We start from the raw sequence: 27,524 nt of genomic DNA, 5'->3' as shown, positions 1-27,524 counted from the left end.
ATGTATAACCTCCCACGTTAGGGGGTTCCAATGGGGACAGCAGTTCTCACTTATAGTTGTCAGGCAACACTTACAGCAACTCCAGGGTGGGTGCACTACTGCCGGAGGGAGGATGTGGGCAGGACCCCACTAGCATGAACTCTGGAGGTTTCTGCAGCATGATCTATGGAGGTTTCTGCTGGCTCTTTAAGATTACATAATATTTATACAACAAAAAGATGTGCTGCAAGACCATATTATTTTATGCTTTTCAGGTGTTCTCTGGGAAGAGGTAAGAGGAGGCCCCAAATTGGTCCCATACAAGGACTTTAATGTGCCTCAAGCCTAAACTGCCTTGGCTGGAGCTGAAGCATGATTATAGGATAGAGGAGAAAAAAAAGAAATTTAACCATTTGGCAAAAATGATGCAATCCTTAAATTCTCCTCTTGCTGGGAGATTATGAGTAAGAGGAAATCCGAATTAGAGCTTTTGCCCAAAGCAAAGGAAGAGGTTCTTCCTGTGAGCCCCCAGCATTATATGGTGTTTAGAAATCAGTGTTAAGGAATTATTGGCTTATAGTTCTACAAAGTCCTCGTTGTGTTTTTTATTTTTATTTTTCCTTTGAGTAGAGACAACTTGCTTGATTAGCCTATCCATAAATAGATCTCTTTTTACATCTTGCCTTATTATTTCAGGTGGAATAGAATCAAATTTTTATGCCAGGAAATCCTCTTTAACCTCAGTTAACTGATAATCAGAGACAGAAAAAAAATGCCAACTTTCTTTCTTCTTTCCTGACTCCTGTTTTAGAAGGAGCTCTTACTTTGCACATACAAGATCAGTGTGTGGATTATGCTTTAAGGTGTGATTTGTGATACATTTCAAAAAGATTTACATCAAACCTCTGAATTTCTGTATCTTCAGATTTTTAAGTACTAATATAGTGTTTATTTAGTAATCATATCTTCTGTGTTTGATTTCCTAGAAGAAACTGACTATTCAGAAGGACAGTTCATAATTGGAATCAAGTTCAGAATTTTTCGCACTTTGAGAGTAGCTAGGTATATTTAAGGTAGTTTCATTTGTAAAGGGCAAGCCTGGGATGCCAACCTCAGCACAGCACGGAGATCAAGCCTTCCCTTGCCTTTCTCATGCTGGTGAATGCCTAGAATCTCCTGATCCTAGCATCTGGATATCCAAGAACATGAGGTGGGGAGAAGAGACACAAAACTGAAGAAAGGAGCTGATTCTATCCCTGCCTTTTATAAACCCACAGCTTCCCTCTCAATTGTTTATCATTATTTATCTTGATGCTCATTTCAACCACAAGACTAAGGAAAAGTGTAGCAACCCAAGAGGAAACACTCTGTAGCTTGGCGTTCCAATACGTGCTTGCCAGTGAGTCATGGGAGTGCTGATGCCCGTGTCTTGCACCAAGAGAACACGAAGTCCATGGATATGTGCTGTTAACTCTCCATCCCGTAAGGGTTGGTGACTGCACTTTCCTCATCATCAAATCCTCCCTTCTCACACCTGTCCAGTGGCAACTCTGCCCCTTGTTAATACCTCTGTTATAGGATGGGTAGATAAGGAGAGTGAAAATGATGGGAGACAGCATTCTTTATTAAGGATTTTTTAAAGGGGTTTAGGTGAAGCTAAAGGTTGAAACTAATAACTACCAAGTTTCTGGATCACTGGGTCTCTACCTCATTTTTAAAAACTCTTATAATGGAAAATTTCAAACATATACAGAAGTATCTGTCATCCAATCCAACAATCATCAATTAATGCTTTATGATATTTTTATCTATCTCCCTCCTCTAATTCCCCCTCCCTGTAGATTATTTTGAAGCAAATCCCAGACATCATTTTAAGAACTGGTTTGAGAATCCCCTTTTTTTTTAATCCTAAGAACTTAGACTCAGCTTCTCAAATTACGAAAATCTTCCCAAAAGTAAAGGAGAAAAACAATCCACCAAGGCACACCATGTAGCCAGGCAGAAGAATCAATCTACTTAGCAACTGAAATGGTTGAATCATGTGGTCCTGCTCACAAATGCCTTGACCCTGTCCCTCCACCCTTGTTTGTGTCCTCATCAGGGCACTTCCCACTGAATCAGTCCTTTAGATGGAACTTTACCGTAAATGCTAAAACAGCAGTCTCTTTCCCTGTTTAACCTCAGAGTCTAGAAAATTCAATCCAAGTGTAAAGAAGGCTGTGGGTTTCCTTTGAGATAGTGTGTGGACTGAGTGTTCTTAATGCCACTCTATCCGACAAATGAGATGAGGAGAGAGTCTCGGCCAGACCCATGAGAACAGAGGGACCAAACATTTCAGGCTAATAAAATCCTGATTTTTCTATTTCCTTTCCCAGCACAAGCCTAGGTTCTGCAGGGAGCAGATAACTAGCTATTATGATCATTTGGTAGATGAAAATACATGAGGCATGATATCATAATCAGATCTCAAAGTTTAATGGAATAAAAAGAAGATCTACATCCTTTGACATGGACCATCACCCAGCCAGATGCTGGATAAGATCGAAATAGGAAAATGGAACCCTAGAGTAAGAATCAGATAGCTCCTGGCAGGTGAATTGGACATGCTCGATGTTGTGTAACACCATGAACTTCAAACAATGGCTGCCAAGAACCCTCTCTTGGTTATTTGTTCTTTCTTTTCACCATTAATAATTCAGTGTCCATGGGGGTATAAGATTGCAGGCCTACAAGAAATACTTTCTCACACCTGGCTTGCTTCGTTCCAAAAACAAGGAAGAGTTTGCCTGAATTGTTCTTTTCTCCATTACTAGACAAAAAGCAGAAGTGGGAAAATCAGAGAAAGATACACTCATATCATGCTGTGCAGACCAATATTTAATTTGCCCAATTTTCAGAATTTGAAATGCAGGCTATTTTTCTGTGATTTAGATAATGGCACATAGTGTATACTAAAAGACATATTCACTTGGAATCATCCAATGTAGAATTTTCCTTTGTGATGGTTCGGATGCGTGTCCTTAAATATTTATGATTCAGTAATAGGAATTGCACAAATTTGTAAAAGCATGATGTGCAGCCTCAATTTGCACAATTTTCCCTTTTCAGTTCTTTGGTTGGAATAAGAGAATAATAGTACATTACCTTAAAAAGTAAAAATATTGCTTTTAGAGAACACTGAATAAGACAGAGCAATTAAGAAAAGAAACCAGAAACAGAGCAAATGAAATTGATATCTAAAGAGGTCTCCGTATATTCTCTTTACCCTTTACATGTTGTGACTTTAAAATTAAATGCAATGAGCGTTCTATTTCTAAAGAATGGAAATTGCTACTAATTTCATGGAGTCCCTTCAGTTAGGACATTTATTTCTTTATGGTGAGGCCAAGGCTGTTTTGGGGCCTCATGGCACCATCGTACATTTTAAAGACTGCCTCCCTTAGTACGCTGCCATCTACTGGAATATTGTCACAATAAATCTGATGTCTGTGACGTTAATCATGCCCCTCTAGATGTGGTGCTTTTGTGCAGTGCACAGCCTACACCACTATCTGCAGCTGCCCTGACACACATGCTGACTTGAGAGTCTTTTCAGTGGCATTCTTTGCTGTTTATCTTTGAGTTTCTATTTTTCAAAGAAATTAAAACTGACCCTTGAAAACAATGGAGATACACACACGCACACACACACACACACACACACACACACACACGGCCTGAAATTACTTCGTGCATTGTTGCCATTTGCATTTGTTTTTCCTTGCCATTTCACCAAGCCATTTCTCAGTTCTTTGTTCTATTCCTCTACTCCATTGTCCTATAGATATTTGCCCTCTACCATTTTTCCTCCGTTCGTGACATCTATACTGAAATGTTATATTGAACAATATGCTTCGAGAATGGTTCAGTGTTGTGTTACTCTTAAGAGGCAAGTTTAAATCTCCTTTTCAGGATCTGAAGAGGGCTGTGCCTTTCTTTTCATTTCTTATGGACACTCCTGTCTTTATTTCTACTGGCTTGCAATAGTATTCTCTCTTGTTTTTATGACTCCTAATAGTCAGGAATGACGTGTAAATTGGTAAGTCTCTGTCAGAGGGCATCCAGAGACTGTGTTCTCCTCTAGCTACCTTTGGTAGGTTATGCAAGAAAGATATAACCAAAAAGTATGTGTGGCTTAGGTGCTGTTCTTATCTGGAATTTTCTCTCAAGAGTATCTTCAGGGTTGTTACTAGAAATGTATCAAGTCTTTCAAGGGTTGACCTCTGCGAAGCAGCCCTCTTGCATGATGTGGTGGGCCAGGAGATGATCCACATTTCACTAGCATCATCTGTAACTTCCACACGACAGAGGCTTGCGTCACTGCAGGGAAGACAAAGTTCATCCGTTCTCAGCTCACCTCAGCAGAAAGCTCATCATCTTTGTTTGTGTATAAAGTCAGATTCCTGCGGGAGATCCTCCACAAGCTGACATTTCGAGTATCCGGACGTGCAGGGTTCACTTCCTTGGTCTGTGGTTGGCTCTGGCTCCCCCGGTCTGGCCTCTCCACTGCAGCGGCCCTCGACAAGGCCTGGCATTGTGCTCCTTGTTCCGAGAAGTTTCCTGGCTCCACAGTGCATGAATGCTAGAGCAGCAGCAACAGGAACTTGTTCCTTGAAAACTTGGTGTTAGGTTATACATGTTGGCCCACCTTTAAGACAACCTGAAATAGGAGACATTTATACTTTTCAAAGAAGAAAATACTAAACATGAACAATACGTATATTTTCCTAAGATGCTCTACTTTTCTTCTACAATATTGCATACAACCTCTTCCTTCCATAGCTGTCAGACTTCTGAAACTGAAGCAGACTGATACTGAGGGTCATAACTGAGATGCAGTTGTTTCTGCCTGTGTCTTTTACAACTGTCCCTCAGAGCTTTCTCTTTAAAAGACCGAGTCTTTTCCAAAGTAAAGGATCCTAAACAGTAAAATGTAATAGTTGTTTTTAACTTTTAAAAGTATCTTATTTCCAGATAATATAGGAGCACATAAAGAAAATGTATTTTTAGTCCTACTACCTAGAGACAGCCACTGCTAAGTTGGTGGTGTGTATCCTTGCTGGATTTTTTTTTCATTTATATATATATATAAATTCATATTTATAAGTATACATATGTATAACTGAATCCTACTACCTATACAGTTTTATAATCTTCTGTTTTCACCTAGCAATATATAAGATTGTCCATTTTTCCATGGACGTTCTCAATGTTATTCTTTTAATGTTTGCATAGTATTCAATGTTTGCCTGCATTACAATTTATTTAATCAGTCCCTTGTTGGATATCAAGGGTTCCCCCCTCCAAAATTGTTAATATAAACAATAGTGGGATAAAATGACTCAAAACAGTATTCACATTTTTCAGACTGTTGGTATGAATTGTCAAAATGACTTTTAAAAAGATGGAATCTGCAATTCTAACAGTTTTCATGAGAGACAGAGACAGAGGGAGACAGAATGTTTCAAAGGCCTGACCAACTCTGTGCTTATAATTAAAATTTTTTAACGATTGAAGGGTAAAAAATTACATCTTCCATTTAAAGTCTTTCATTTATTGATTCCTAGTGCTCTTAAGCATTTTGTTCATGGGGAGACATTTGTATTTGCTCGTGTGTGTGTGTGTGTGTGTGTGTGTGTGTGTGTTGGGTTTTTTTTTTTTTTTTTTTTGATTTTTTTTTTTGAGACAAGATCTTGCCCTGTCGCCCAGGCTGGAGTGCAATGGCACAATCTCCACTCACTGCAGCCTCTACCTCCTGGGCTCAAGTGATCCTCCCACCTCAGACTTCCACGTAACTGGGACTACAGGCATGCACCACCACGCTCGGCTAATTTTCGTATTTTTTGTAGAGACGGGGTTTCTGCCATGTTGCCCAGGCTGTTCTTGAATTTCTGGACTCAAGTGATCCTCCTGCCTCGGTCTCCCGAAGTGCTGGGATTACAGGAGTGAGCCACCATGTACAGTCTTGTATTTTCTTTTACTGTCATTTCTTACTCTGTTTGGTGGCTTGTCTGGGTTGGATTTTTTGTTTAGTTGTTGCTATTGATTTTTTATTATTATGAAATTTTTTTACCAAAATAGAAAGAATAAGATAATGAATCACTATATTCCCATCACCCATATTGAACATGTATCAACATTTTGCCACACTTGGTTTACCAGTCCTTTTTCCTCCTGTATTTTAAGTCACATCCCAGATACCAAACATTCATTCCCAGATTCTTTGGTATATATCTCTAAAAAGTAAGGAGATTTTCCATGATACTCTTTCACATCTTTAACAACACCTTCAGTTTTTAATTGCTGTAAAGTTTCTGTTTCATTGGCCCCAGCCAAGTGTGCAGCCGCATCAACGGAACTGGAGGAGAGGAAACCCAGCTTAGCTGCCTTGTCACCTCCAAAAATTAAAGAAGAAAATCTGCTGCCTATATGCTTGTAGAGTGATGGAGTGCACTTGAGTCCCCTCTGCCCACAGGCCCATTTAGAAACCCACTGAATCTGCAATGTCAGCCTCAATTTTTAGATAAATGTCCCAGCTAAAGCTTGCAAATGTATAGGAATAATCCAAGTTTTATTCACAACAGCCCCTCTTTCTTTGAAAATGTGTGAGCCCAACATGATCAATGACTGAGTTTTCAGGCCTAACCGGCTGGGGCCACAGGAGGTCCCTGTTATGTCCCTTGTATGGTCAAATAAGGAATTTTCTCTTTCAGATGGTCGGGGTTGTCTTCAGGGCAGAGACTCACAGTCATTTTTAATCTTGGGCACTCTTGTCCACCCCCACATTACCTAACCTGCCACCCGGGGTCCTTTTCATTACAGTAAATAAAATCCCTTAGGAACAGGGGTTCCCATTTCTATGGTATTGAAAAGGGAAGGGCAATGTTCGTGTGTACCATGAAAACTTTTCTTTGATTATAGATTACCTTTTTAATTGACTGTAAGAATGTTAGTAAGACAACTGGCCCTGACTGTTATAGGTAACATGTTAATATCTGGGCACATTTCAGAAGCAACAGCTATACAACTGCTTATTCGAAATGAAAATGAAGAAGTTAGGAAGACCACACATGGTCCTAGGCCACATGGAGTGATTGCTACCGCAGAACAAAAGGACTGTATCAGGGTTTTCTTCTATATTTCACATGATACTGATGCAACTGGATAGAATATTTACGTTTTATTTTTTAAAGTGTTTGAAATTCTTTTACAAAAATATGTAGAACTAAGCACTTAATATATTTCAAATACAATTACTTATAAATATGTTACACAACATGTACAAATATAAATATATAAAAAGAAATGTTAAGCATCTATTATTTTAAGTTATTAGCAAATAAAAGGAAGTAATATTTAAGAAAAACAAAATCACTAAAGTGAAGAAAACTGCGTTAATCATGAAAATTAAGTTGAAAATGAAATACTCTTATTTGATATTTTCAGAAAGTGAAATATGTAAAAATAAAGTGTTTTTGTTTTTGAGTTGTGAGCTTATTTTCATGTAAGCTATTCCAGCTTCTCAAAGAATGTCTTCTCACCTTAAAGTGCTTGAGAAAATGTTGAGGAGATAGTTATAACTAATACAGAGATTTCCTTTATTCCTTATCTTTGAATAAACTCACCTTTCTTATTTGATATGTTTAAGAAGCATTTAAAAAAAAAAAAAAAAACACCTCTTTTGTCCTTTGGCAAGGCCTGTAATCTGTTATTATTAGCAAGCTCTAGTTTTTGTTCAAAGAAAACATTTCCGGTTTGTTCTCATTTCCTTCAGTTTCATTATATGAAACATAGATATGGAGATTCCCATATGCAAGTTACCTGTATCCATTTTAATTCTGTAACATGCATATTTCACATATTCAAAATATTTTTGAACTAAAGTCAGATTAATTCTTGACATAACTTTGGTCTATTGCCTGCCTTTTCTTGTGGCTTTTGGAGACATGGAAAACTGTTTTCTCAACTACTGCTTCCTGTTCACTTCAAAATGTTAATGCCGTGTGTCACTCCTGGAGGGTTTCTCAAGGTCTAAGTGATTCAGAGGTCAGAGTTTTTAAAATACTGGCTTAATGATTTTGGACAAATCTATGGCATTTCAGTTCTTAAAAAATAACATGATGTATCAACATGGAAAACCAGTATTGCAGTGGCTTAACAACTGGGTCTGAGTAGAGAGGAGGAAGACACTGTTACCGGGAAGGATAGAAAACCACCTGGTGAGGGGCCCAGGGGCTGAGGTCAGCTGGGCAGCAGGTAGCAGTTAGAGAGAGAACACGTTGAACACGCTGGCTCCCACAGAACTGTTCTACCCCACACTGGGACTTCAGCTCTCTTTTTGCAATATATAGTTTCTCAGACATATATCTAAGTGAGATAACTTGTTTTAAAAATTTCCTTAAAGTAACGCAAAAGAAAATTAAAAATTACCCCAGATTCTTTCAGACATGTTTCACCCAGCTCTCGAAAGAAATCTGTAAACCCTGTTAGGTCACGTAATATATGGCTGAATATATATATGATAATCGAGTACTTTTACTTGATTAATTCACTGAAGAATTTTTTTTTTTTTTAAGATTCACTATTTTAAAAAAATTTACTAAGGTAATTTGTCTCTGCGCAGATAGAAGTCAGATTACCACTTTAGGATGACTTGCTAGAAACTCTTACATTTAATAGAATTTCATGCCACCCTGATCTATCTAGTCCCTTCTGAGTTCTAAGTAAAAACTCATTACAGTGCAGTCTTTTTTTCTTTGTTTAATCTTTTTCTTTTCTATTTGTCATTCCCAAGTTTAGTCTTGGAAGTTACTGTCTCTTAGAAAAAAAAAATGTTTCTTCTCTATTGCTCCTTTAAAACTGTTGTGTCTGAACTTTCTCTCAGTGTGTACTCACCTTCATTTCATTTTTCTTTTGGTTTTGTTATTGCTGTCAAAATGAGAATCCCTGTAATGTTTGGTTTCAGTGGTGGCACTTGGGGAGGGTTGGTTTTAGGTAGATGGGCCTTGGCTTCTGCATGAGGCAAAATTCCTTGTTGGCCCTCAGGTGTTAAAGGTGGAAATACTGGTGTCACAATAGGCACTTAGCAAAATGTATCACTGTTTAGAGCCATCATCCTTTATGGCCTGTTTTATTATGTATTGTAAATCTTTTCCTTTCTCAGCCCTGTGCTGCCGACCCCACATCCTATGCCTGGCCTGGAATTGTCCACTCACTATGACACCCCTGCCCCTTCATGTCTTAGCCCTTAGATTTTCTACGGGAGAAAAATCAAAATGTACTTTCCACAGCCGTTTCACTTGTATCCAGAAAAGAAACTCAAGTAGATAAAAGTTTTATAAGATTGTATTTTCAAAACCCAGGGAAATTAACAGGGGGCTTGGGCTCTTTGATGTCCATACCATCAACTTCCAGATGCTGCTACTGAATAGTTACTGAATATTTATATGAATTATGTAAGTCTCCCAGGTCGCCTGTCTTTGACCCGGGCCAAAGTGAACATGTTGTGATAGATGATGATTTTGTTGAGCGAAAATAAGTGATGATTCCCTCCCCATTAGCTGTTAATTTCCACCTCTTCCTCTATCAACTTTTTACCAAAAATATTAACCAGAAATAAATCTCTTTTTTTGCTTTTTTCCACTTCCTTGGCTTACTTTCTGAATGGAGGGGCTTTTTCATAATCAAATGACTAAAGTCTAGGCAGGCGAAGATTCAGAAGCAAGGGCTATATGGTGTTCACAAACTGGCTCCTTTTCTGGAATAGTGGGTGACTGGCTGAAGCTACCAGTTGGAGGACAGTACAAACATGCTTCGGGGCACATGCATCATAAAGTCCAATGTATTTCATGGATTGTTTTACTCCCTGGGAAGATGCAGCCTGCTTCATCCTGTGTCCGGTGCCTCCTGGAACTTGCCTCTCCACTGCCCACTGCCAACAGTGACAGTCACTGAGCAGCATGAATGAGGTGTCAGCCTCACCACCCCTTACTGAAGTGCTTTGTCCACCGCAATGCTGAGTGTCACCTGAGAACGGATGTGCTTCTGTACTTTACAGTCACTGTGAGGCACAGGAGAAGAAAAAGAACTTATATACGATCCAGCATTCTAAAAATGAATGGGATAGAGTTACACATGGAGTATCTTCTGTTTTCTTAGTACCTTGTGCAGAGAGTTAAGAATAACCAGTGTTATTGGAGACCTAATCCCATGAAGCAAGCTCTGCTCTATAGGGCATGCTCCAAGTTTAGTTTTTTCTCCTTCCTGAAGCATGAAGCTAATCTGGGCACCAGAAGGATTAATACACAGATGTGTATGTAGCCATAGTGCCACCATGTGCTTTACAGCTTTGGCGAAATAGAAGCTTACAAACAACTAACGACCTCGTTACCTTTCCTTCTTCATTTAGAGTTAATAGCAGAGACAGGCTTGCTCTCGGAAGCTGTAGGTACAGCAGTGGCGAATGTTTAGAGTTGCAAATTGACCAGGCCCACGAGTGACAGAAGTTTTAGAAAATTGGGGCGTATCTTAACTTCTATAGGGAAATAAAGACAAAAATTATTTTTGCTTGCTCTATTTCTCAATAGAAAAGTCTTTCCACTTCCTTCAGTACCTTTACACTGAAACGACTGGTGCCTACTCCCCTCCATCACCTCCTTCTCTTTCTCTTCCTTTTCTCCATCTGTTCCAAGGATTCATGGGTCTCTATTGTCCATAAATTTCTTAGGTGTTAACGGACCACCGAAAGGCAGTGTAGCTGAGCGGGAAAGAGTGCAGAAGTGGAAGCCAGCGTGCTCAACTCATGGGCATGAGCAACTACCTAACTTCTTTGTGCCTAAGTCTCCACATCTGTAAAATAGGGATAATGCAGTAGTCCTTCCTTATCCACAGGGAATATGTTTCAAGACCCACAGTGGTTGGCCAGGCCCGGTGGCTCATGCCTGTAATCCCAGCGTTTTGGGAGGCCCAGGCAGGCAGGTCGCATGAGGTCGGGAGTTCGAGACTAGCCTGGCCAACATGGCAAAATCCCATCTCTACTAAGAATACAAAAATTAGCTGGGCATGGTGGCACACGCCTGTAATCCCAGCTACTTGGGAGGCTGAGGCTGGAGAATTGCTTGAACCCAGGAGGCGGAGGTTGCAGTGAGCCGAGATTGCGCCATTGCACTCCAGCCTGGGCGACAAGAGCAAAACTCTGTCTCAAAAAAAAAAAAAAGACCCACAGTAGTTGCCAGAAACCTCAGATAGTGCTGAACCCTATATACACGATGCTTTTTCCTGTGCATACATATGGTAAAGTTTAATTTATAATTTAGGCTTAGTAAGAGATTAACAACAGTAACTAATAATAAAATAGGACAATTAGAACAATATTCTGCATAACAGTATTGTTATTCTGGATTAAGAGTTATGTGCATGTGGTCTCGCTCTCAAACTATCTTATTGTACTGTACTGTGGATAACTGAAATCAGAAAGCCAAACCATGGATAAGGGGGGACTGCTATAATAATGGTAGCTACTCTCATAGGGTTCTTATGAGAACCAAGTGAAGTTAATACACACAAAGCACCTTCAATCAGTGCCAGATACTTAGTATTTGTTGCTATTTTTTATTGAGCATGTACTATGTACTGAGGACTTTAACATGAAACATCTCATTTCAACCCTTACAGCACCCCTCTAAAAGATGGCATTGTTAAACCTCTTTTTCAGTGATGAAACTAAGGCTAGAGGAGTTATTGATTGGACGAAGGTCCCTTAACTGTGAAGTAACCAATATGAAATTCAGACTCCAGTTTTTCTGATTCCAAACTTTCTGCAAAACCACCACACTCCCTACCTCCTGGCATGAACGGATCCGAATGCAGAGCATGGCGGCTGCATGTTTGGTCTGAGACCAACTCCTTGTTAACCTAATGTCTTCTCTCTGTAGCTAAGACTTACACCAGCCTTAAGCTGCCTTGCCTTCTGAAAGTTTCTCCATTGATTCTTTGCCCCATAGAAACATTGGCAGCCCTTTTGTGCATTTTTAGTATCCAGCAGGACTCCCTTCTAATTCTCTGCTCCCTCAGAAGAAATCTTTTCTTTTCTATGCAGGATAAAGCTGGCATCCAGGGTAGAAAATTATTTTGAATGTTGTTTCCCTCAGTGATTGTCTCCCTTTCAATTCAGTTTCTTCTGAGCAGCTCAGTGATAATAGGGCTCCACTCCTCACATCAGCAGGAATCTGCACTTTTGAAGAGAGCATGTGAAGACACAGCACTAGCCCATTGCCACTACTTAGCAAGACCCAGGAAACTACTGCCAGCACATAGCATGGCAGCCTCTGCTCGCTTCACCTAGAAAGCTAAGTGAAGGTTATTCTTAAATGTACCTGTGGTCTTGACCAGCCCTCTCTTTTAAACTCTTCTTCGACCTGCAAGTGTCGCTGCTGGCTGACAATGTTGGCCACTAGCATCACCATGTCCCATCTGGACTGCTGCACTGGCCACACGCCTTGTCTTCTGCAAGACCCTCAGGCCACACTGCCTGCTGCAGCCACATGGAGCTTTCTGAAACTGAAGTCCGGTTCCCTGATCCCCTCACCTAAGACACTGCAGTGCCCTCACTACTGCTGGGGCAAAGCCATGATCACGGCACACAGGGTCCAGCCTCATTTCCCTCCACCATGGGCCTTCCTACAGCTTTGCAGGCTGGCTGTGCTCTCTCCCAGTGCTGGGGCCACCTTCCCCAGCTCCTTGAAACCCTAAGGACCCTACTTTCCATTCCGCTCATGGTGGCTTTTACAGGAAGGCCCTTCCTGGGCTCCCTGGCCAGGCCAGGCCCCGTGGTCACACTGTGTCCCCTCCTCCCCTGCCTTAGCCACCCTTGCAAGTTATGAGATGTTTGGTAGAAAGCGACATATCTGCCCTTTTGCTTCTCCCCACGTCCTGCCTCCTACTAGCCTATAGCCAGTGTTCACTTCTTAAGCCTGTTTAAATTGTTTTGTGTTTAAGATACAAAGAAAAACCATGGCATACAAAGTGGTGCTAAATCTAGCCTAACATAGTCATGTAAAACTATATTATCTATCAATGTATGTTTTACTTTAAAAAAAAGTGTCTTCCATTTTCATCTTAACATTCTCTTTTTAAAATGGAGTAATAGCAACCATAGCCTTGTGGCATGTTTAGCAAAGCAGCGCTAGTCCTGGTAGTCCTCAGCTTGGTCTGTTGTTCTGCTCCACATCTGCTGTTTTGCCCAGAAGAGTGGTTGGGGGTAGTGATCCCTCCTGGCTGCGTTTCTCCGCCTTCTGGGAAGGTTCAGCCAATCAGAGGCACTGGTGAGAGGTAGGGGTGGGACTTAAAGTAGAACCTGGGTATTTTCCCACTCCCTCTCTGTGTCCCGGAGTAGCTGCATCTCTTCTAGTGCTCCAGCTCCTATGACCTGGGCTCCGTTTATCTCCTCCTTTTGTTCCTCCAGCCTCAGGGTGGCAATGGCTTCCTGCCCTTCCTGTGTCTGGGCTGTGTTACTACCCTGTGGAACTTCCACTATCTGGGTACCCAGTTCCTATGGTTGAATTTCCTCTGTTGTAAATAAATAGGGCTTTCCATTTTCTAGGCTGGACTCTGATGGATACTCTAGTATTCTCATATGTGATCGTGGTGCTTGTTCACATTTTATTTTAGAGGCCTGGAAGATGGACCCTGTGACCGAGTTAGAATCCTCTGATTAAAAACTTTCAATCCTTTGTGTTCACTATGGTCATGGTTTTAGGGGGAACCCTGGCAGGATGTCTGGTGACCCTAGTTCTAGTCTAGTTGAGTCACTAGGGGAGCTTAGGATCACTCAGGTCAGGGCCTCTCTTTCATGTTAAATGAGGGAGCTCCTTGGGGTCTCTTCTGGCAGCCCCATTTTCTGACTTCAACTCCTTCAGAACCAACACAATTTCAAGTTGCAGTTGTCATTTCTGTGGGGACCAGTGACATGTTTCCTTCAGTGTTTGGGTCCCTGGCCCCAGCCATCTGTCTTGATGTGTGCAGTGGGTCCCTGAGGGATCAGGTGACAGAATATGGGTGAGCCAGGGCAACTCCATCACTACTGGGAAAACCACAGACAGGCCCTTTCTGATTCTGACCCAGGCAGGGCACAACACACACACAGGGAATAGAGCGAGAGGAAAATGCACTGCTCAGCTGTCCTCCTCTACGGGTTTAACAGTGTTTCAAAGATGATGTTTCATATATTCCCCCCAAATATAAAACCCATAGGCAAAAGGTACAGCTGGCACTTGTCTGATGTAATGACTTTTCTTTTTCTCCATTTTAAGCACAATCTTCTTATATTCACTAAACACCATTGCAAACAACACCTTATCCAATATTGCGTATGTGTGTATTTGGGGCCAGATGCTCTGGGTGTCTTAAATAACTTTAATTTACTAAACCTCACTCCCCCTCCCCCACCCCAGCCCTTTCTTTTCAGAAGACACATTTAGACAATCACCATTCTCCTCCAATTCAAAAGAACTGCTGCCCAGTGAATCTGTGCTGCACGGAAGAATATCAGCTCCAGGTATGGAAACATTGTTGGCTTTGCTTCTGCTGTTGATTGCTTAAGAATTACTTTTCTGAAACGTGTGAATTTTCAGATACTTTCAGCTTACGGATGTAGTTATTCATATAAGGCTAGGTTTTAGAAAAGAAGGAGAAACTCAATTTAAGCTACAAAAGTTTATTAAAATGTTTACAGTAATAAGCCTCTTCATCTTTGCTTTAAGAGCTTATTGTTCTTTACCTGGTGATATTTCACCCACATAATGAATTTCTTTTTCTTTAAAATAATGAAGTATAACCTGAAAATAATTTGCTTCACACATTGTATTTCAGGCTGGCAGCCAGGAATATAAGGGAGGGCAGTGGCGAGAGCGCTAGTCCCCAGTAGGGCAGGTCATGACCTCAGGGGGTGTGGCCCCCACAAAGACTACCTCAGTTTGCATGGAAACAAGACAGCTCATTGAGGAAACCTTGCCACTCAGATTTTTGTGTCTCTTCTTGTCCATAGTATCTACATATATCCATCCAGTGCTCCATCATTTTGCCATCTCAGCCATCAGCACATCATTTTTTATCCATTCTTCCTTTTTTCATTTCTCCTTTCCCGGGTAGAAGGAAGGATGTGCTTGCTGTTCCTTAGCCACAACATGGCCATCCTGGAGGGCTTACATGTGTGTTCTCAGAGTTATTGTGAAATGAGAACATCTGAGAACCGCTGCACTCTAGTTCATACTCCTTACCCATACCCACCTATCTAGCTGCCAGGAAACTTCTGCCAGTTGCTACCTTGCCCCCCGGCTGTGGAGAGGATCTCAGCAGCACTCGGTAGCCTCCATCCGCATTCATTTGTCCAGGAGACCAGGGCCGCCTGTGTGCAGGGCAGGACTCACAGCCGGGTTGTTGGCCCCGCAGCCTCTTCAAGAATAAAGTCCAAGTCTCCTCCACATACTCAAGGAGCCCTGTTTTCCAGGGCACTGGAGAACTGATTAATTTGCAATGCAGAAAGAATTCAGTAACATCTGAAATATTGGCCTCAGGTATCACAGGTCATTGGAAATGGTTTGTGACAAACTAGGGGTGGAGGATGGGGGTGGGGAAGAAAACTGTCATTCTTGAGGCTCATAAGGGTAATTCCATTTCTTCTCATCTCCACACATTCAGCCAAAGAATCCAGATACCTGCATGCTTTTTAGCTTTGCAGGTAGGGCTTTTCTATTCAAACACCAGAAATAACATGCTTACACAAAAACATATTACATAATGGCTGGTTCTAGAGGTGGAGAGAAATTTTGCCTAGTTTATGTTTTCATACTCAAACAGGGGCTCTTGGAACTACTGTTTACTTCCCACAGTGTCATTTTGAATAGCCATCTCCCTGGTCCCAAAATTATTGCCCTGCTGTTAAGTTGATGGATTGTGACTTTCTAATGTCAAAATAACTGCCTAGGAATTGCCTGTCAAAATGCTGTGACCCATACGGCCAGCATCCCATGATATATATACAAACCCTGCACTACTGGCTTAATGTTTGACTTGGCTGTATTTAAAGCAGGGTTTATCGGTCAAGTTAAAACTTGACCTAAAGAGTGACTTCAGTATATGTTTAACTGTGCATAGGGGGGTTTTCTGTGATTTGGTTGATAAACTTATGTTAGACATTAGATGAACTTACAGTTTAAAAGCTTAACTCTTATTTGGGGGAGAAGGTCAGCATAACTGAGATTTTTAAAATGTAAATCCGTCCTGCTGAAAGTCCACCCTACTTCACTAAAGCCTTTCTTTAGGTAGAGAAAAGCAAAATGACTACATTTACATTTTGTTAAAATAAGCAGCTAAAAACAAGACTTTTTTTTGTTTTAATAAGCAAGGTGAAAATGCTTTGGGAACGGGTTAAAATTAGACAAAAAAATTAAAATGATAGGGTCAACCTTGTGGTCACGAAGTTCTCCTAATCTGAAGACAGTTTTGTAAGGGTGGCCTTAATAATTTGAACTAATTGTGGAGAAGAAGTCAGAATTAATCAAAGTTAGCGGTGTGGAGACTTTTAAAGAAAACTTATTTCTTTCAAGTCTGGACAGTGATAAGTGGCCATGGATAAATATACCTACTATACATCCTCAATCCCTTAATCACAATTCTGAAATCGAAAAAACCCTACCAAACAAAATTTTTTTGTATAAATATTTTGTAGCAAAACCTAATGGGAGGCTATTTACTGTCCTTATTTATTGCAACAAGGGGTGAAATTTATATATTTTGTTGCAGAACTATCAGTGCACTTGACTATGAATTGTTTTTCCAGGCCCACTGGGATGTTACATAAAGTGTGTTTTATGCACCATGTTCTCGTCCTAAAATGAGAAAGAAGTATGAATCCCAAATTACATCTGCCCCAGGGGATTCAGATAAATATTGTGAATCTACATTTATTTTAGTAATCTGCTAAATTCTGTGCTGGGAGCAAGGACACTGAAGCTACAGTTGAGGATCTTAAGAGTTCTGGAGTATAAGAGTCATGGGTTCTTATGGAACATTTCATCTGGGATAATAAGATTGGAGTGTGAAAGGAAAAAATGAAAAGAAATTTTTGAAAGACCAATCCGGCAGCAGATTACTGAATCATTGGAGAGGACTGGGGGCAAAAGACAGGAGCCCAGCCAGGATCCTCTAGTTCCAGGGCAGCTTTATTAATGAGGGCCTGAGTTAGAGAGAAAAAAAGGAGTGGGGTAGGAGAAACAGACAGAGGATGAATTGGCTGGTTGAAGACTGGTTAGCTTTGCTAATAAGCACGTTGAATTAGGAAATGATAGTGGCTGTGCAGAAATGGGGAAGCCAGAAAGGAGACAGCTGGCTTTAGTGACTAGGTAGAAAATGATTTGTTGTTAGTATACAAATGAAAGCCTCAGAATCTTTAGAAATCTTCTCTTAGGTAGTTTAAACGTTACTATTAAAAAACTCTTTCTACCCTTTATTTACTTAGCAAACCTCTTCTTTCAGCAGATAATGCAAAAATAAATGTCAGCCCAGAGAATTCTCTCAGATTCCCAATTAGTAGAGACCATAATTAATGAGATGTAATGTGCCTAGTTCCATTTCCCTTGCAAATGCTGAAAATACATAGCATTATTTCAACAGTATATACAGCATTGGTATATAGTTATGTCCCTTCTACCAATAGGATGAAGAATCCAGATGCCTTCAGATTAAGACCACAGGGTAAGGAGGTGCCAGAAGAGAATATCATTTAGGGCGTAACAGCTGCTGGGCCAAGGGGATCCATGGTAGCCTCAGTGTGTTGTGCTTGTGTTTCAGGCCTGTTGGAGAAGGAAGCCAGCAGTGAGGGGGATTGCAAAGTAGGGAGAGGTTGGTAGAACTGTGGACTGTGAAGAAATCGAGAATAGCACAGTTAACTAGGCATTTGCCTTCGGCAGATGGCATCTGAAACTCACAGCTGCCACCGTCCCAGAGAAGCAGAATAAACACAGAGCTTCACGGTGTCCTGGCTGCGGTTGTTGCCAGTATTTCTAGACTGACTTTCCTGAGAACTAAAGAATGCTCGCGTTAGCCAAGACCTAACATTTTCACTTGCTGAGAATGTCTTAGGCAGAGGTAGCATCAGGAATCTTTAATAAAATGGTGAGTTAAAAACTGCTGTCACCTTCTGTGGGAGGGATGTGGGGACAAAATATCCTTAAAGCCATAAATAGATTACTGAATGTACCCTGGGGGATGATGTTGCTGCTAGTGACTTTACAAAAGAAATAAAAGAGCTTTCCTATCATGGGGGAGATAGAAATTACAGACTATGTGTAATTTAGTGTGCTTTATTTAATTTATAGTTGTCTGACTTTGTGCAAGATTTACATCAATAGAAGAAAGATTCCGAGGTCAGGTGATTTTCAGGGCACGTGGGTAATTCTGTATTAAAAGAAGACCCATTGCCATTGTACCTGCAGCTGTCCCTGTTTCCCATCATCTTGCTGTAAGCAAAGGCTGTTAAGAGAAGAATTTATATCCCAGTACTGCTTTTAAACAATGTGGAGCTTCCATTCTGTGTTATTATGATTTTGAAGTCACAGTATGTTTGCTCTGTATTAAGCCAAAAAACAAAAACACAACCAGGGCGGGTGTGAAGGAAAATGTGGGTCTCCGTGGAATTCTCTCCGAGTGTTTGGAGTCCCTGATGCTTCCGTGTGTTATTTCAGATGCAGCCTGGAGTGAGATGATGTAAAGCACATCTGCAATTATGTTCGTCAATCCCTTTCCTCATTATTTCCTAACTTGCATAAAAAAAAAACAAAACTCATTTTGTTGGTTTTGTTTATAACGTACAAACAAGAAAAGATGAACATCAGCACGCGTCACAAAAACAAGCTTTTTATGATAGGCAGGGGGAAGTTTTAGTTTCTTTCAGGACCTGCTATGCCAGTCAGAATTTGATGTTCAATCAAAAGGTGGGTTTGGAATTGTCTGCCTTGTCCCCAATTTTGTTCTGGATCCATTTTCCCCTCTTTGGTCTGCCTATCAATCTAAGATACTGTGTCATATACTTTCCTGAAATCTGAATAAATGATGCCTTGCATTAGAGTGCCACCTGCAACTAGCTCTCAGCCTGACACATTCCTGGTCAGATGTGAATGACCTCTTTAAGACAGTTGGCTTAAAAAGATATGTCTCAATGTGTGCACGTCACCTTCCTTTGTGTTAAGACTTCCGACTCACGCCTCAAGAGAGAGAGACACACATATAAAGCTGTCTTGGATTATATTACAGCAAACTATTTTCTTCAATCCATTCTCAAACACAGCAGATTCTTTTTCAATTTAGACAAAGTCATAGATAAACAATAGAACATTGGATGTTGGTGTGTATCGTTTTGTAACTTGAGCTCCTTTGTGATGAGACAAATTCATTTTGTACAGAGAAAGAAGCTAGCAGTTTTCAAGGATCTATTAAATTGTCAGGCACAGGACATATGTCATCTCATTTTTAATTCTGGAAACAACTCATTGAGATATAGGAATTATCCACAATTTACAAATTACTACCTAGAGGTGTAGAGAGATTTAATAACTTCTTCAAAGTCATACAGTTGGGGAGGGGCAGCACAGGAATTCAGGCCCAGAACTGCGCAGCACATTTTCTCTCTTTCTGCCCTGTCTTGCTGCCTGCTAAGTCAGAAAATGTGTCACCAGACACTGACCAAAAGGAGCACAACTCCCAGTGTCGCCCACATTTACCCCAGCTGTTGGCATTTTAAGTATTACTGATGCACCGTCTTCTTTTAGTTAGAAATAAAAATTAATCCTTTAAGTAAGATACTTGCAATAATTTATAAGTACTTACTGTTGATTAACAGAATTCTACTTTTATTCTCTTCTATTTCTATCTTTACTCTCTTCCTTTAATACTTTGATATCTAGTAATATCATAATCACTTGGAACGTTTCTTTCAGTTAGGATGTCAGTAGTTTTTAATGGATCATCTGGTTCATAGAAATGGTTTTATGAAGCTTTGTTAAAACTTTCAGTTAGATAAAACATGTAATGCTCAGTTGTTTAGTGATGATCTGGTCAGCAGCATAGAAGAGAAGTTTCTAGACTGGGATTCCGGAGAACCTGTGTTTGGTCCTAGCCCAATTCCCTGTAGAAAGAGATGAGAAGGTCTACAAGCTCCTGGCACATCCCCTGTATTAAAAGTTCTGTCATCTTGATATGGTTTAGATCTATGTCCCCACCCAAATCTCATCTTGAATTGTAATCCCCATGTGTTTGGATCATGGTGACGGTTTCTCCCATGCTGTTCTCGTGATAGTGATGTCTCACGAGAGCCGATGGTTTTAAGCGTTTGGCAGTTCGTCCTTCATTGGTTCACTCTTGTCTGCCTCCATTAAGATGTGCCTGCTTCCCTTTCTGCCATGATTGTGTTTCTTGAGGCCTCCCCAGCCATGCAGAGATGTGAGTCAATTAAACCTCTTTTCTTTGTAAATTACCCAGTCTCTGGTAGTATTTTTATAGCAGTGTGAAAATAGACTAATACACATCTGTTATGGCACTGTAATTTTAGCCCAGACTCCTTCCTTTTCTTTCTAGGGCCAAAACTATACACTAGCACAGTAGAAAATCAATCTAGTCTAGGGGCTTTACTACTAAAATTCTCCCACCTACAGTGAAAGTTGGGAAAGGGAAAAGTCACCATAAGTAGTTCTTGAAAGACACAGTACTGGGGAGAAGTAGTGACTGGGATGGGGATGAGAAGGGCTTTTAGGAAGCTGGGGCATTCTATTTCTTTATCTGATTACTCATTATATGCATAGGTAATTTTGTGAAAATTCATCAAGCTGTATACTTATGGTAGTATTTCTGTATTTGTCAAGGCTAATTGGCTTATTTACAAATAGGTGGGTCTAGATGCCAAGTGGATATCTTCAGGCTGTTAATAGGAGTGCACATTTGCTTCAGACTATGACAGTGATAATGATGACAATAGTTTTTCAATTATGTCACTTCTAGTTTGCAGGAACATTTCTATTTGTAACACAAACTGCCCTAAACTAATGACATGTAGGTTGATATATCTTTTTCCTGTTAAATTTCAAATCGAAAAACTATTCCACACTGCTTATGGCATTTCTTTGATGAACTTGCAGGAGATAAGCTATAGTCTGTGCAGCTGTTTACTAGAGGGAGAAAGTTTAGTAGTTATGGATTTTCTTGATCCAGACAATGTTATTAGAGGCTAATGATTGTGTGCTCCTTGTTAGCCCCATCTGTCCCCCACCAGCCTAGTTTGGTCTTAGAGTATAGGTGTATTTCAAAGGGAGCTGTTGACTCTATTAGAAACTAGTTATAGAGAAAGATCTTTCATTAGGCACTGTCAGCTATGTGTCTGAGTTAGCTCTTCTCAGTAATTCACTAATTAAATTAAGTCAGCGCCTACAGACTAGCATTTATAGGTTCACACACTAAAGTACAGGCCTACTTTTTTAAAGGGCGGTAACCTTTCCGAAGGAGAAATGTGTACCCTGTTTAGATGCCTTACCTGAAGTTTCTGTAGAAAGTCACAAAGGTAAAGAAAAAAAACTGTGATTGTGTGGCCCCACCCCTTTATCTCTGCCCATATGGTTTGAGTCTGCCCAGATGGGTTGAGTCACTTGATATTAAAAATAATTATCAACACTTTCATGTTTGTACTTTGTGGGAAATGGTAACATCTGAAAGCCCTTATAAAACCCAGATCCAAGTCAAGTGTGGTGGCACACACCTATAATCCCAGCTATTCAGGATGCTGGAGTGGGGGGATCACTTGAGCCCAGGAGTTTGAGACCAGCCTGGACAGCATAGCAAGACCCCTTCTCAACAAAACCCAAATCCCATTTGAGGACTTTGTTTCTCAAGCATAGGTTATCCCCAGGGCTGTGGCCACTTTGGCCTTGGCCTGGTTTCTTCCTCTGAACAGAGCAAATTTATCAAATTTATATGTGCTCACATAATATTCCAAACACCCTTTATAAGGTCTCAGCAGTGCCTATGGTTGCTTTTTTACTTTTGCAAAGACTATTTAGATGCCTCGAGAATGAATAGTGCTATAAAAGGCCAAAATCTTGAGTATGTATAATGGATGATGGAGAGTGTTTGTTTGAAAATTGTAATGCAGTGACCCTGGCTTCAGTTTGGGACTGGCTAATTCAATCTACAAGGCCTTTTCTGTATATACAATATGTTCTTCCATTCCTTTGCTATCAAAAATACATATTCTCATTTCATGCAATTTCTTCTTTGTGTTTATTTCTTTTCAGGGCAGCAACTGCCCTCTGGTAACCAGGATAGAAAAAAAGAAAAGTAATTCTGCTCATAAACTAGACCATCTATTTTCATTCAAACAAATCTGTTCCGTATTCTCTTACATAGGCCAAATGAGGGCCTCTCTGTGGTAAGGAAGACACTCCCACATCACACCATGGCTGTCTCCTGATGTAGTGATAGGAATGATGGTCCAGGGCTTCATTTTTCATTTTCTGCTATTCTCCCTCATTCAGTGTGTCTCTTAGCAAGATACTTAGCTTTTCTGTTCTCACTTTATCATTCAGAAACAAAAGATGTTCACTAGAAGTGCAAAAGTGTGGCCAGTCTTTGCATTCGCATGATATAAGTTTGACCACGCCATCCCCAGATGTTTCATTCAGACATCCACATCAAGGTCCCTGGAGCTCTTTCAGTCCAAAGGGCTTCAAACTGAAGATGTCATTTCCCCTGCCTCCCACTTTCTTCATACTCCTCCTCCAAAAATATCAGTCAATGAATTAAAACCCTCTTCTCCTGTTTTTCTGTCTTAATAGATAGCATCATAATCATCACCCACCATTGCACACACCATAAGTTTGGATACCATTTGTTTGGATTCCCCCAGAAGCAGATTGTGAGACAAATTTGAGTGCAATTTTAGGGTTTTTGTTTTGTTTTGTTTTGTTTTGTTTTGTTTTGTTTTTTCCAAGACAGAGTCTTGCTCTGTCACCCAGGCTGGAGTGCAGTGGCATGATCTCAGCTCACTGCAACCTCCACCTCCGGGTTCAAGCAGTTATCCTGCCTCAGCCTCCTGAGTAGCTGGTATTACAGGTGCACACCACCACGCCCGGCAAATTTTTTTTTTTTTTTGTATTTTTACTAGAGACAGTGTTTCACCCTGTTGGCCAGGCTGGTCTCGAACTCCTGACTTCAGGTGATCCGCCTGCCTCGGCCTCCCAAAGTGCTGGGACTACAGGCATGAGCCACTGCACCTGACCTAGTTTTTTGTTTGTTTGTTTGTTTGTTTGTTTGTTTGTTAGGAGGTGAGACTAGGAAATCCTGGTAGCAAGATGGAAACGTGAGCAAAGCAAAGGAAAGCAGCCAAACAGGTTACCAATGTGGCCAACTGGAGATTAATTTCCCTGGGGACCTCTAGGATACAATGTACGACACACACTTCCAGAGTTTCCTACCTGAAGGGTGAGACAGCTGGGATGTTTATGCAGCCAGTCATCAGTTAAAGCTGCTCCCAGGAGAATTAGTTCCCCCAATCTGTGGTCTACCATACAGGTGGGCCAACCAGGTTTCAGAGGCCAGAGAAAGCCCTAGGAAATACGTGCAGGCACTGGTGGTGAGAAGTAAGGTGTTGAAGCCGTGAAGGAAAGGTGGTACAGGTTGAGTATTCCTTATCCAAAACGTTCGGGATCAGAAAAGTATTTCAGATTTTAGATTTTTTTATAGATGATAGATAGATAGATAGATAGATAGATAGATAGATAGATAGATAGATAGCCAGACAGATATTTTCATGATACTTACTGGATGAGCATCCCAAATTCAAAAATCTGCGAGCATTTCCTTTGAGCATGATGCTGGTGCTCAAAAAGCTTCGAATTCTGAGCATTTCAGATTTGGGGTTTCCAGATTTGGAAGGCTCAGTCTGTAATTGGGGAGGGGCGTGAGGAACAACACTATCTGCTGCACCATCTTTCATTCTTACCTCTTCTTCACCCTCCACTTCCATTCAGTTACCATGTCCTTCTGCATTGATCCCTCCTCCTAGATTTCTCCTAACCCTAACTGCAATAACTTTATTCCAGTCTTCATCACTAGTTCTCTGGATCACAGTGGCCTCTGGCTGGTCTTCCTGTCTCCAGTGTCACCCCCTCAAATCCCTGCTCTCCATCCTGCAGTCCAACTATCTTTCTAGACTGCAGATCTCATTAGACCACTGCCTGCCAGGGCGGCTTCCCGTTGTCATCAGGATAAAATCTAAACTTTGACTGATGAACATGCATTCATAAGACTGATTATAATACGGGTCTGTTTTTGGCACAGGTTAAAATGGATCCATTTGCAAAAATAAAATGTACAATAAAGCCTTTTATAAATAGAATTGGTCTCTACCTAACGCGGGTGCTCACACTGCATTAGTCCCCACTCATCCTCAGGGGATACATTCCCAGACCCCTAGTGGAGGCCTGAAAACACAGATGGTACCAAACCCTAGAAATACTATGTTTTTTCTTATACACACATACCTATGATAAAGTTTAATTTATAAATTAGGCACAGCAAGAGATTAACAATAATAATGAAATAGAACAATTTAATAACAACATACTATAATAAAGGTTAACAATAATAATAAAATAGAACAATTTAATAACAACATACTATAATAAAAGTTATACAAATGTGGTCCTTCTCTCAAAAGATCTTCTTGCATTATACTCACTCTTCCTGTGCTGATGTGAGATGATGAAACGTCTACATGATGAGATGAAGTGAGGTGAATGACAGATGCTGTGATGTAGTGTGAGGCTGCTACTGACCTTCTGACACTGTGTCAGAAGGAGGATCACCTGCTTTTGGTGATCCTAGATCATGGAGCCATGACAATGTTGATAGATGTTAGGAGCAGAGGATGTCAGTGACTAATGGGAGTTTAGTGTATATAGCATGGAATGCCGAACAAAGGGGTGACTCACGTCCCAGGTAGGACACAGTAGGATGGCAAGAGATTTCATCAGCTTAGAACAATAAGCAATTTTTTTTTAACTTAGGAAATGTTTATTTGTGGAATTTTCCATTTAATCTTTTCACAACAGTTGACCGTGGGTAATGGAAGTCTTAGAAAGCAAAACCACAGAGCAGGGGACCACTATCCCATGAAGTAACTCTCCTTTTAGAATAAAATGGTTTAGGTTGGGCGTGGTGGCTCATGCCTGTAATCCCAGCACTTTGGGAGGCCGAGGAGGGTGGATCACCTGAGGTCAGGAGTTCAAGACCAGCCTGACCAATATGGTGAAACCCCATCTCTACTAAAAATACAAAAATTAGCTAGGTGTGTTGGCATGTGCCTGAGTCTCAACTACCCAGGAGGCTGAGACAGGAAAATCTCTTGAACCCGGGTGGCAGAGGTTGCAGTGAGCCTAGATCACACTGCACTCCAGCCTGGGCGACAGAGCGAGACACCATCTCAAAAAATAAGTAAATAAATAAATAAATAAATATAAATAAAATGGTTTACCTTGACAGTAGAAAGATTGCAGGGCTATATTCATTTTTTTCACCTTAGATGCAGAGCTGATTGCCAATCACTAAAGAAGCTTTAGGGCATTTCTGGAAGCAGAGAGTTGGGAGATGGAGGCACAATAAGACTTTAGATGGTTTGATGTGAGAGTCCAATACTTAATATGAAAACTGAAGACTGATTTTCACATGTGATAATAAATTTCACAATCATAAAACTTCCCTCTGTCATTAGTCTCATATTAAAAAGCTTGGAGTTGGCCGGATGTGGTGGCTCACGCCTGTAATCCCAGCACTTTGGGAGGCCAAGGCAGGCGGATCACCTGAGGTCAGGGTTTCAAGACCAGCCTGACGAACATGGTGGGATCCTGTCTCTACTAAAAAAAAAAAAAAAAAAAAAAATGCAAAAAGTAGCCAGGTACAGTGGTGCACACCTGTAGTCCCAGCTACCTGGGAGGCTGAGGCAGGAGAATCGCTTGAACCCAGGAGGTGGAGGTTGCAGTGAGCTATGATTGTGCCACTGCACTCCAGCCTGGGTGACACAGTGAGAGTCCATCTCAAAAAAAAAAAAAAGCTTAAAAGCTTGGAGTTACTTCAAGTAGAATTTTTTCCCCATCTCTAAGCTAACAGATGTTTTGAAGAAACTTTTTTTTATCAAATGAGCTTCTTTTTAAATATAAATTATTTTAGTGATGGCCAGTTTTATATTTTGATCCCAGTAAGGCAAAAGTTCACATTGGAGTCTCTCATCAATACTTATGGTAAACTGTGTGTAAGACAGATTTAAATTCAGGCCTAAATCACTATGGAATTTGGGCAGCCCATGAAAAGGAAATATCAGTATTTCTTTTTTTTTTTTTTTTTTTTTTTTTTTTTGAGATGGAGTCTCGCTCTGTCGCCCAGGCTGGAGTGCAGTGGCCGGATCTCAGCTCACTGCAAGCTCCGCCTCCCAGGTTTACGCCACTCTCCTGCCTCAGCCTCCCGAGTACCTGGGACTACCCGTGCCGGCCACCTCGCCCAGCTAGTGTTTTTTTTTTTTTTTTTTTTTTGTATTTTTTTAGTAGAGACGGGGTTTCACTGTGTTAGCCAGGATGGCCTCGATTTCCTGACCTCATGATCCACCCGTCTCGGCCTCCCAAAGTGCTGGGATTAGAGGCTTGAGCCACCGTGCCCGGCCGCTGTATTTCTTTTAAATGATTAAAATCTTGTGAGTGGTTTTTCCCTTTTGCTTGGGAAACATGTCCCACAAATCTTCTGGCACTTCCAAGGTCATGCACATAAAGAGAGAAACAATGTTCTACAGCTTTTGTCAAGCTGCACACCTCCCTAGTCTTAGACCTCCTCACCCCTACAAGAAACAACAGAGATGGACCTTATATTTGGAAATCACCACATGTACACAGTCATTTCTGTCCTTAGCTTCCTACACTCTCAAGTGCTTTTGCATTCCATCTCCTCCCAATCTCCTTCTCTGTGTCTACTGTGAACCATGGTGAGGCTTACATAATGTAATACTTACATGAAATACTCTCTTAAAATTATAAACAAGAAATGAGAGGCCAGGCACAGTGGCTCGCCTATAATCCTAGCACTTTGGGAGGCGAGGCAGGCCAAACATTTGAGGCCAGGAGTTTGAGACTAGCCTGACCAACATGGTGAAACCCTGTCTCTACCAAACAAACAAAAATTAGCCAGGCATGGTGGTGCATGCCTGTAATCCCAGCTACTCAGGAGGCTGAGGTACGAGAACCACTTGAACCCAGGAGGTAGAGGTTGCAGTGAGCCAGAATTGCGCCACTGCACTCCAGCCTTGGCAACAGAGTGAAACCCTGACTCAAAAAAAGAAAAAAAAAAAAAGAAAGAAAGAAATGAATTCTCTTGGTTGCGGAGAAGTATAACCCTCAATGTTAGTTTGTGAGCTGGATACCAAT

At 40.9% G+C, this 27,524-nt stretch overlaps 1 protein-coding gene across 9 annotated transcripts in view; it reads left to right on the top strand.

Moving 5' to 3' along the window:
- ZNF827 (zinc finger protein 827) overlaps window positions 1–27,524 on the top strand; it is a 176,947-nt gene that overhangs the window by 96,645 nt on the left and 52,778 nt on the right. For all 9 annotated transcript variants that reach the window (XM_030917795.1, XM_030917786.1, XM_030917808.1 and 6 more), the window contains one exon: window positions 14,469–14,572. In XM_030917795.1, coding sequence (XP_030773655.1) covers window positions 14,469–14,572 — 104 coding nt within the window. The remainder of the gene's footprint in view (window positions 1–14,468; window positions 14,573–27,524) is intronic.

Source organism: Rhinopithecus roxellana, chromosome 2 (assembly GCF_007565055.1).
Source record: "Rhinopithecus roxellana isolate Shanxi Qingling chromosome 2, ASM756505v1, whole genome shotgun sequence".
Lineage (NCBI taxonomy): Eukaryota > Metazoa > Chordata > Mammalia > Primates > Cercopithecidae > Rhinopithecus > Rhinopithecus roxellana.
The sequence above is the reverse complement of the archived record's forward strand: the minus strand, read 5'-3'. Positions and strand labels throughout refer to the sequence as shown.